This window comes from Spea bombifrons, chromosome 2 (genome assembly GCF_027358695.1).
Source record: "Spea bombifrons isolate aSpeBom1 chromosome 2, aSpeBom1.2.pri, whole genome shotgun sequence".
In the NCBI taxonomy this organism is placed as follows: Eukaryota; Metazoa; Chordata; class Amphibia; order Anura; family Pelobatidae; genus Spea; species Spea bombifrons.
In genome coordinates this window covers 97790460-97802876 of record NC_071088.1, presented here as the reverse complement: position 1 = coordinate 97802876, position 12417 = coordinate 97790460, and the positions used below count along the sequence as shown (strand labels likewise).

Sequence of the window (12417 nt, the reverse complement as noted above, 5' to 3'; positions counted from 1 at the left end):
TGTTTCTCTCTGTTGGTATTACAAATAATAACATAGCTTTCTGCCAGAGATAGTTCCGTACCCCAATCCCCTCTTTGTTTTTTGTTTTTCTCAAAGACAGAATGAATACCGAGCACACGAGTGGCCAGTGTAAGTCGGTACACTGGTTTAAAACGTAAAGCATATTGTGAAACGCAGGTTACTGAGGAATCAATCACTCTGCAGCTGATGCGCGCCTGTTTGAAGCCTTCTTTAACTGTGAAACCGTCAGGCTTCATCTTAGATGTATGCAACCCCAAACCAATCTGTAGTCAGGGCATGCAGCATCTCTGATTACTTTAGCAGTGGTTACTGCCTCTTCCAAGGATACCTGTTGTGTGAGACTCTACTATGGTTTGTAGTTATGTTGGCTTTCATCACCAATAAATATAGTTAGGTCTGCTCTAATAGCCTGATGTTTATCCTTCTATGGATATTCATATTGAAACTGATACATTTAGGATGTATATATATATGGGTGTGTGTATAATATAGCTAGATATATATATATATATATATATATATATATATATATATATATATATATATATATATATATATATATATATATATATATATATATATTGACTTTTCGGTCATTGATTTAAGATTTTGTTTTGTAAAACAAAATGACCTGAATACTGGGCATACAACTTACACTGATGGTGCCTGGTCAATATATTTGCGCCAGCGTGTTAGAATTCTGATCTTTTCATGAATAAGGTATTGCTCGTTGGCCTCTGTTTGATCCTGCGTGTGTGGTGGTAATGTCTGACTGGTGTTTGGGAAGCAGCAGGTTGCCTGACGAAGCTGTTCTAGATTCCTAATTTCTGTACTCAAGCAGTTATTCACACACACACAGATGGAGACCTTCTCAGCCCTCACAAAGGTCATAGTCTGGTTTAACGCTAAGAGCCTCTGTGTACTTTGAATGCTACAGTATTAATTTGACTTTTTTTTAACTAAATACTGAGATAATGAACAATACATATGTACAATGACATTTCCTTGGATCAGCGCATTCACATAAAATAGGTTGCAAACTCTCAAGGCTACATAAGAAGACCTTTCCAAGATAACAACATTTTGTCACATATGCCCATATTATGCTTAGTACTCCAATATAGGTAGGTTCTAACAGTAAATGCTGTGGCTTGTATGAAGCTAAATCTCTTTAAATATATTACTTACTATGGGCCAAAAGGCCTTCCCATTTTACATATACATAGACACATATACAGAGGACCGGGGAGAGAATGTCATCATAAGCGCCACCATTTTGACAGAGAAGATAGGGAGACATGTAGAGAGAGTGAGAGTTTGAGAGAGTGAATGAGGGCACCAGACAACAAATTTTGTTCCTGAATTAAAAATGCCCCGAGTCTTTGGCCGAACCGAATGGGTGGGGAGCGTAATTAATTGCCTGAAAAACGAGTGGGTCAAAAACGAACTGACAAAAGTTGTCTGGTTTTTGGCCCATATATGTAGTGTGTTTCTTTTATCCGTGTTCTCTTAAAGAGTCCGTTTGATTTAGGATGGCCTCCCGTGCTTTAAAATATGTTGTAAAGCATAATGTACCTCCATTAAATTCAAAAGTATACTTTAGTTTATTTTCTTTTTATAGATTGTATGAAAATTAAGTAATATTTTCACTGAAAAATAAAATGTTCCATGATGTCCTTATAATACTTATTTATAGTAGGGAAACATCAATGACTTTTTTTTCCCCATTGGGAAAATAAGAAGATAATTACAATTGACATAATTGAGTAAATGTAAGGTAGTGTGTTGTATCATCTTACCGATTTAAAGAGCCTGTATATGCTGTGTCCAGGGCGGCTGATGGATTTAGAATACTGATTTGCACATATAGATCTTCCTTGCTGTTAAGTTCCCCAAACAATCAATTTCTTTTTTTTTTTTTTTTTTTTTTTTTTTTTTAAGTTTTCAGTGGTGAAAGCGAATCCGTTTTTCTTTGGCACAAGGTTTGGAATGAATTAAGATATTCCTTGCAGCTTTTGATTTCAAGCCTTTTGGGGCAATCAGTTCAGACACTGAGTTCTCTGTCATCTGTCATCAACTATCATCTCACCGGGATTCTGAGAATGGTCTACAGAACAAAAACATAAGATTGTGTAGTTTCTTGTTTTTTTTTTTTTACACAATCAAATGGGAGAATACTAAGGGGTTTGTCTTTTGTGGTTTAATTATACACTACATAAATAGTCTAGGCGTTATTATGTTTACCCTGTGCTTTATCTGACTGCATGAATGCAATCACCTAAAATTTAAATGGAATATCTATTTTTTTTTGTTTAATTTTGTTGTGTTTGTCTCAGTAGAAACAATTGGTAATTTTCAATATTTTGAAAAAGAAAAAAATCTATTCTATGGAATATATTTTAGTGTTTTTTTTGCCACTTTTAGAATAAATTTAGAATTTTTGTTTCACTGGGTGCCTTTTTTTTTTTTTTTTTTTTTTTTTTTAATATAGATGCCCAAGATAGATTGAATTTTCTGTTAAAATCTACCTTCCTCTCTTTGGATGGTGGGACACAGTACAGATTGTGAATAATGTAGGGCTTTGGTTTAGATGTCGGTGTACAAGGAGGATTAGTCATGTCGGCTTATCGAGTCCTGTATTGCTTTAGAGACTTATTGGAGTAAAGAGGTTAACTGGGGCAGTGTTTAGTCTCTAGCAGGTTCAGTCATTACCATAAAGGTATTAGCAGAAAACAAAGTTTCTATAAAAGGGGCTGCCTTCAGAATCCAGTGCCAGTTTCTCAGTACAATATTACATACAAGATGCTGGTCCAAAACAGGGCTGAAAATCCGAGGATATATTGCGAGTTGTTGCGAGTTTACTCACCTTAATTGTGATTAGAACTGAACTCGCAGAGCAGGGATGAGTTTCCTGTGAAATGTGCATCTCTTGAAAAATCTTTTTGCTTGTATAGGATTCTCAGATAAATGACCGCAGAGGGTCCCTCTGCAAGTAGGGTCAAAGCTCTTCTTTATTTTACTAAGTATCCAGAGAATTTTAATCTCAAGGTAAATCTTAGGCCAATTTGGCTATTGATAAATACACTTAATATGTATCTTGACCATAATCTGGAAAATACACACCGGAATTAATGTCTTGTCTTAACTTGCACTGCAAACTCACACTAAATATCCAATGAAACCATATGTCAATGTTATACTGGTAACACTGCTGCTAATACGACTCTACTCAACTCTACGCGACTTTACTCTGTAGCGTTTCTAAACACATGTCAAAGTGCTAATTTGAATCTTTAAAATTGCTGTGTTAAGAGAAGTGTACAGTTCATTCGCTGTTTGAAAATTCTGGAACATTTTCAATGTAAATCACAGAAGTAAAGATAATCCCCCCCCCCCAGGGATTACCGATCTGATTGTATCCCATCTTTTTATATTTTTCAGGTGTAACTCACAATATTCCTTTATTACGGGAAGTGATCACTCACCCGCTCTTCGTCAAAGGAGATATAACAACAAAATTTCTTCCTGAAGTATATCCTGACGGATTTAAAGGTGCGTGAATGAATACTGCATGTTTGTGCGTGTGCATGTAGAAGGACGTAACATCCACATTGTTATAGCATACATAAAAGCAACATGAGCTCGCTCCCCCTTGCCTGTTTCATGTAGGAGTTAGGAAAGTGGTGTGTCTAGATTGAGAGGCAGGACTATCATTCTAAAAGGGTTTTGATCCCAGGAGTGGTGGGATTTGGGCAGGAACAAGGTGGGCATAGGGCATGCCCAAACAGTGCTTTGGGTCAGTATGTTTAATCTCCAGGCAAATCATATTACATCGCATAATTCGCACTGTGGTAATGCAAGCTGCCTTCACCATCAAATATACTTTTAATAAAGTACTTTCATAATTCCCCCTGTGTGTGTTAGAATGTACGAGACCTTTGGCATGGCATCATAAATCAGCAAAGGTGTTTATAGTCTTATTAAAGAAAAGGTGCAGTATGTACCACTTGAAAAGAGGAATATTTAGTGTTACAGAGTCATGATAGAATAGACTTATCACATGAAATGAGCACACAGCAGGCTGACAATGCTCCTAGTATATGCATACACAACAAAGTCAAAACTACATATACATCAAAGGCTACGTGGCACTGCAGGTGACCGAGTTAAGTCTCACAAACAGGGAAAAAAGTACACCAAAGCAGCATTAGGGGAAACCAGGCATATAGACCTCATAATGAAAAAATATATACATAAAAAGCTAAAACCAGATGCATGTTGATCAATACAAGAAGCCATGGCCAAATGTGAAGTGAAATCGGTATGTACACAAGATATAAACCGCAGGGGTTCTAATGTTCTATAGCAGTGCTGACAAGTCAAAGCATGCATCCGTCATACTACCAGAGAGAAGAAGGTGGGGGGATGGCCCAAATCAGAGCTTATCATAAAACCCGTAATAAGTATAGTTCATAAAGCACATTTTATAGCCATATAAAAAGTCAAATAAAAAGTACAGTTTCTGAGTCATTGATTCCCAAATATACAGTATCCAGAAACCAGCTGTTAGAACAGACCACAGAACAAAAGCTTTATTGTACGTAAAACTAGTTTATTTTGAAATCTGACCGCCCTGACTGCAATTTTTATTTCAATATATAGGGGCTGTGCTTATAATTGTACAATGGCACTGATAGCATTATGCCATGTTCAGATAAGGCAGTTTGGTGCAAATATTGGAGATTTATGTCATGCATGGAAACAAAGTGGTAGATTGGTATTGCTTTAAAGGGGAACTCCCACCAATCTTTTTGAAATGATATTTTTAAACAGTGGTTGTTTTGCATTATACAATGAGGCAGCTACATGTGTATGTTCTAGCTCCTTATGATGCTGCCTGTTGTAAATAGAATGACTCAATCTTAATCACCCAGTTGACTAATGAAAATCTTTTTGCAGAGCAGACTCCATTAGCATTGCCATCATCAGCTCAGTGTAGTGTTATTGTAGGGAAGATCACCCACAATACAACAATGGCAGCCTTTAGATGGAACCTTTAAAGGAAAGTGTTTATTGTTGTTCATTTTACCAACAAAGCCTATGCTGCTTTTGTTGGTTTGTGACATTATCGTTAAGATCTTTCTCATGTAGCATTTTATATAGCAGACTATGATACAAAAATAACTTGATTAACATCATCATAATCATAAGAGCCAAGCAATAAAAAACAATAATACCATTTCATTAGTTAAAAATGTTCCACTGATTTTATAAAATAGCTGGACTTCACGCACTTCACAGCTCAATTTTGTAATTGGTGTTTTTAGTAAAGTTTAGATGTAGAAAAATATATATATATATTTGTGTAAACATACTGTTCAAAAGCTCCAGGGGCCACTTGTGTTAAAAAGAGCAATACATTATAGGAATCTTGGTCCCAGCTGACCATGCAGAAACTCAGCAGTGAGTTATTAAATAATCCCCGATTATACTTGAATTAGGTCATTTTCTCATTTTTTTTCCTTTCAAAGGGTTACCACGTGTAATTTTTCGGCACAGGGAAAGGGAGCTTTTGATTAGGGTGAAGTTTCCTAATATTAATTTCAAGGGATATGTCAGGAAGTAGAGGTCGCCTATTTCTGCATTCCATTCTCGACCTACCGGAGCAGCTACAACCTGACCCAAGCCTGTTCCTGTTTTATATACTGTAAAAGATGCCAATCAGGCGCCAGATCATTAAGCAGAAACAGCAGCAGAGCCTTTTCATTTTTGTGTTGAAGATAATCTCAGTAAAGTTTTTGTGTTTGAGGCGTTTAAACGTTAATGTACACACGTCACACAATTAATCAGTTTTTGCAATACAGTTAAGTGAAATAGATATGTAAATATATATATATATATATATATATATATATATATATATATATATCTTTGTGTGCATGTCATCATATGCACACATATATATGTATTTTTATGGACGCATTTCTCTGTAGCCCTGTAGACTTCTGTAGTAATTGATATAACCTTAGTCACAGTAGCAATTCTACTATTTATTCCAGAAAAGATGTTGACAATTCGGCTGTTTGGAATATAGCTCCAGCTTTGGCACCAGACAGGATAGTTTCCTCAACAAGCTTCTGTTTGTGGATGATTGATCCTTTCATGGGTTAAAAGTTAACGGCTTTGCCTAGCAGAGAGAGCCTTAATGTTTTGAAGAACACCCATTACTTTATACACACAAAAACGGCCCCTACCACAAATACATGTCGCATTAATAAGTGTGTCTGGATGTTTGATGTTGTTGATTGCGTGAATGTTTTTGAATGACGGATGGGTAACGTAAACTTATACCTCACCTTGTAAGTGTGTGTTGTTTGGATTGGCATCCAGAAGTGTAATTTAAGGCTTCTAATTAATTTTTAAGAAACAAAATGTGAAGTGATTTCATAATGTTAAGCGATCACATCAATTTTCTTTTTCAACAGGTCACATATTGTCATCTAAAGAGAAAAATGAGCTTCTCGCTACAGCGACTTGTTTGTATGTCGCTTTACAGACAAGATCTCATAGGTTTCTGAATAATACAAGGTATGCTTATTTAAAAAGGAGACACAGTAATATGGGTAAATGTGATTTTAATGCAAAGGAGTCTGGTCTATGTGTATATATATATATAGATATATATATAGATATATATCTATATATCTATATATATATATATATATATAGATATATAGATGTGGCAGCTTTAAACTAGATTAATAGTCGGTAATTAAATAAATGTCTCTGTTCTGTCTGTAGACACACAGGGCTTCTGATTGTCACATTAAACTATCCTGTATTAATTGCAGATGGTGTTTGGGGCTGCCTTTTCCTACAGGAATGTATAGAGGGATCTATGGTTTTAGACTTATCAGTGCCCACAAAGCTGTGTTTTAATCCTTGGGAGCCTCTAAAGCAGGCCAATTGAATGTTGGATGATTGAGTAAAATACATAATCTGCATTCAGCATGGTTAAAACCTGCATGTTTGTCAAAATCACTGCTTCTAAACCACTGTAATCAGCAGCGTGCATGGTTTCCAATGTGTATGAGGCGTATGTACAATTGGTACGTAAGCGGTCTCATGGCAACCTAATAACTGTGCTGCAATATGCAAAGATGTTTAGGTCATACGTCCTTGAGAAGTGTGGAAACCAAGTCATCACAAGGAGACTGTGCATAATATAAGAAATCTTTGCATGTAGATAGACTCCCATTGATATTTGACTTGACTTTTGGCCTGAAGCATCTCACTAGGGCTGCAACTAACGATTATTTTAATAATCGATTAATCGGCCGATTATTTTTTCGATTAATCGATTAATCGGATAAAAAAAAACAATATGCAAATTTTTCGTTTATTTAAAAGAATTTAATGAACTGGATGTTAAAAAACAACTTAAAATTTACATTAACATTCTTATTTTGTTATGATGTAATAAAAAACAATATTTTCAAAGTACAAGAACCCAAACACAATATTTATGAAACAAAATAACCCCAAACATTCTGAAAAGAGGTGGACTATTACTGTTCAAGAAACTTTGCCCCAGCACTTTGCACTTTGCACCCAGCACTTTGCACCCAGCACTTTGCACCCAGCCCTGGCACTTTGCACCCAGCACTTTGCACCCAGCACTTTGCCCCAGCCCTGGCACTTTGCATCCAGCACTTTGCACCCAGCATTCAGCACTTTGCACCAGCACTTTGCACTTTGCACCCAGCCCTGGCACTTTGCACCCAGCACTTTGCACCCAGCCCTGGCACTTTGCACCCAGCACTGGCACTTTGCACCCAGCACTTTGCACTGTGCCCCTGCACCCAGTCTCTAACTCTGCCCTGCACCCAGCCCTGCCCCCACATTCTGCCCTGCCCCCACACTCACACTCTGCCCTGCACCCACTCTGACCTGCACCCACACTCACACCCTGCCCTGCATCCCCACCCCCACTCTGCCCTGCACCCAGTCTCCCACTCTGCTCTGCACCCACACTCACACCCTGCATCCCCACCCCCACTCTGCCCTGCACCCAGTCTCCTGCCCTGCACCCCCCACCCCCACTCTGCCCTGCACCCCCACCCCCACTCTGCCCTGCACCCCCACCCCCACTCTGCCCTGCACCCACACTCACGAACCGCTCTGTGCGAATGGAGCCACTCGCACAGAGCGGTTCGCTCTGTGCGAATGGAGCCACTCGCACAGAGCGAACCGCTCTGTGCGAATGGAGCCACTCGCACAGAGCGAACCGCTCTGTGCGAATGGAGCCACTCGCACAGAGCGAACCGCTCTGTGCGAATGGAGCCACTCGCACAGAGCGAACCGCTCTGTGCGAATGGAGCCACTCGCACAGAGCGAACCGCTCTGTGCGAATGGAGCCACTCGCACAGAGCGAACCGCTCTGTGCGAATGGAGCCACTCGCACAGAGCGAACCGCTCTGTGCGAATGGAGCCACTCGCACAGAGCGAACCGCTCTGTGCGAGTGGAGCCACTCGCACAGAGCGAACCGCTCTGTGCGAGTGGCTCCATTCGCACAGAGCGATTCGCTCTGTGCGAGTGGCTCTGTGCGATCCGTGCACATAGACATGAAGAATACTTACCTCCGGAACGCGTCACATCCGTCACGTAGCTAGAAGGCGGAGACTGCAGAGCGTGTAGCAGAAGCGGGGAACGCTCGCGGAGGTAAGTAAAAGGAGACGAGTGCTCCAACAACGAATTGATCACTCGATTAATCGATAACGGAAATCGTTATCGATGATTTCCGTTATCGATTATTATCGATTTTATCGATTCGTTGTTTCAGCTCTACATCTCACGTGAGGCATCCTGGGTGCTGTGGGTTCGCCCTTATTTCAGTCCTCTTTGAAATTGAACTTGAAACAGTTGTGAGTTGCCCTCTGAATGGTGCTTGTCTACTACTTTTAATAGTATGTAGTATCTTTATATTTTTTTCTGTGTCACACATTGCACACTCCGGTTGAATAATTACATTTACATTATAGTTACATTTGCAGAGTTTAGAGTTCATGTAAAATGCTCCACGCTTGATACCTAGCTGGCGACATGCTAACACCAGATACTAACACACACTCACTAATACCATATGCTCATGCACACACATACATATACACATTCACTTTAACACAAACGTATCTGCTCCCTTCCTGATCGTTGCTATTTTTTTTGTTTGTCACATGTAATATTTCAGACAATCCAACTAATTTCTATGTAAAATAAAGAAAATATGAGTAAACACAAAATACAGCTTTTAAACGATGATTTACGCTTTACCTTCAGTAACTGAAATAAATACCTATATCACCCATGTGAAAAATTAATTGCCCTCAGAACCTAGTAACTGGTTGTGCCACCCTTGGAGGCAATAAATCCAATAAAATGTTTGCAATAACTGCTAATGTGCCTTTTACATGGCTGTGGAGGAATTTTGGCCCTCACTTCTTGGATGACATACACCCACCCCGCTCGCTAGAGAGTAGCCCTGTATCACAATAATGAATAAAAACAGACACAATTCCTCTTTAAGGGTTAATATAAGAATTGTTTTAGATCTTATAAGGAGTTTTTGAGTCCTGGGATGAAACGTAGATTTACGTTCTTTCATGTACTTCGGTTAGTAATCTGCATTCTTCAGTTGTACAACTGAATAAAAATATATAAAGTTCAGTTGGATTTATAAATATATATATATATAGATATGTAAATAGCATGTGAGCAATGAGTGGTGGTGTTGGGGGGCCTTTAGCAACAGGGGCCTTGTTAATTCACCTCTGCCTCAAGCTCCCAACAGTAGGAAGCTTTTGTTGTAAGTACACCTGGTGCAGATACATATGTAAATATTGCATGTATGTAATATGTACTGTATTACATATTACCCCTTGCACATGTGTAGTAACATTCTTGATTAAGTCAATGGGAGCAGCAACAGCCGCCAATCGTATGTATAGTCTCTGAATGATTTGCTAGCATACATGTGATTAGCTGCTGCTACCTCCGGTAATTTCAAGGGGGGTAACCTCCCTTTAACTGTGGAATAGTTTGGCAGCCCAATGCTCCTTATCTCTCGCTACTTCAAGGAGTTTATTATTAGTTGGAAAACAAAAAAATAGAAACTATTCCCCCAAAAATGTATGAAAGGTGGAATTTTAAAATCAATAAGAAGTGAAAATAAAGTATTTAAATGTTTCGTAACATATACTGCTTCAGCATTATATTGTATTATTATCTTGACCTCCTTATGGATGATGTCCATAATGACTTAATAAAGGCTTTTAGGAGGGAACGTGTCTGCAAGGACGTCACACTGTTAACACATTACTTATGAAGGCGGCATATCAGCCAAATAAGCTGATTCCAGGGCGAAAGAGTTAGTGTGGCAGTCTATCAGTACCTGAAAGGCCCGTCTCTAGTTTTCTAACTAAGTGTATTTTGTTTGGAGAATTAACATGCATATACATTTTTAGTCATTTTATTCGCTTCCACAAATATATGGTGTGTAAGGAAAGTACAGTAATAACAAATCAGGATTGGAAAAAATTAAGACTATGGAGCACAGGCATCATATAAGTAACAATCTATTGAACAGTTCAGCAGTTTGAGTTACATTGTTATAACTCTGTAAAAGACAATGTATGTCACATACGGAACATCAAAACGAGACAGTGTATGTTACACATTATATATAAGAACAATTCCAGTCAAAACATCTTATGAAGTAACCAATGTAACTATGGGAAGAGAAATAATTTGATAAAAAGAATACAGAGGCATAACTAGAAACCACAGGGCTCCCACCAAGCAACATGCCCCACAGTGCCATCTTTGCACGCAAGCAGCTTATCAGTGCCATCCTAACACCAAAACAGCCTTCCTGTGCCATCATTGCCTCTTAAAAGAAAGACAAACTTGTTATCTTCCGTTTTGGATGTGCAGAGTCCAGGCTTCAGAAGTAGTAGCGCTACAACGAAGAGACCCCGTATAAGTCCTCTGTTCCACTCCGTGATTCTAACTCCTCCTCCCGATATTGTCAACGCGCACTATGTGTTTTGCCATTTTTTTTAGTGCGTGTTGACGACGGCTGCACATCTGAATAACCGGTTTGCCTTTCTTTTAAATATTAAAGATCACCGTTTTATCTACTCCCCTTCTCTGCCTACCTTCTTCCTCCATGGAAACCCCGTGTGAGGGGATCATTATACTGGAACTTCAAATGGAATCAGGTTCTATGGTAAGATGAAACCAAAATAAAGTGGTTGGGCGCACACAGAGAGATATGAAAAGGTGTACCTCATGCCTACAGTTAAATATGGTGGTGGCTCTTTCATTTTGGGGCTGTTTTTCTGGACTTTTTATGACATTGCATTCTAAACACATAGACATTTATATGACATTGATATCCCTTTGCAGCTATAATAGCTTCAACTCTTCTGGAAAGAGTTAGGAGTGTATCTGTGGGAATTTTGTCCATTCGTCCAGTAGAGGTCAGGCGCCGATGTTGGACAAGAAGGCCTGGCTCCCAATCTCCAGTTCATCCCAAAGGTGTTTGATGGGGTTCAGGTTGGGGCTCTGTGCGGGCCAGTCAAGTTCTTCCACACCAAAGTCATCCAACCATGTCTTTATGGCGCATGCTTTGTGCAGTAGGGCACAGTAATGTTGGCATAGAAATGGACCTTCCACAATCTGATTCCACAAAGTTGGAAGCAAAGCATTGTCCAAAATGTCTTGGTATGTCCCCTTCAGCACCACCAAGATATTTTGTATAATGCAATACCTATACCTAAACATCCGTGCCCATATACACTTATACATAGACATTCATGTTCACGTACACTTATACGTAGACATTCATGCTCACATACATACATACAAACATACATACCCCCTCCAATCTTGAAAGTTATCTTGTTGATTGACCTATGATTTATGGACCTGTTTTAAATTATTGGTTTTACAGTTTAACTTTGGTGTGCAACCCATACAGGTGGTTTTGACGCAAAATTTTACAAACAGAAACATATATATATATATATAGATAACATAGTATATAGCAGCATTGTGGGTGGAACGTAAGTCATCCAGCTGGAGGTAAATGTGACTCGGCAGTTAATGCATGAAACAGATCCCTAGCTGGGGAACTTCTGCCAGTAATGGTAAGGTAATTGAATTTGGCACTAGATGGGGCCTTTTGTTTAGGGATTATGGAATAAGAAAGAAAAATTGATGGAATGTAAAACTCCTCAGTAATTAGTGAAATGGGGAAGAAGTAAGGAAAGTGTTCTCTTGCTGTCCACTTCAGTTTTAATTATTTAAGCTATATGCGTATGCCTCATGATTTACTA

General features: G+C 38.9%; 1 protein-coding gene across 1 annotated transcript in view; it reads left to right on the top strand.

The window, feature by feature from the left end:
- The window catches only part of PCCA (propionyl-CoA carboxylase subunit alpha), a 167036-nt gene that overhangs the window by 81654 nt on the left and 72965 nt on the right, over positions 1–12417 (top strand). Inside the window, exons 17-18 of the mRNA XM_053455323.1 lie at positions 3463–3573; positions 6507–6609. Of these exons, the coding sequence (XP_053311298.1) occupies positions 3463–3573; positions 6507–6609 (214 nt within the window). The remainder of the gene's footprint in view (positions 1–3462; positions 3574–6506; positions 6610–12417) is intronic.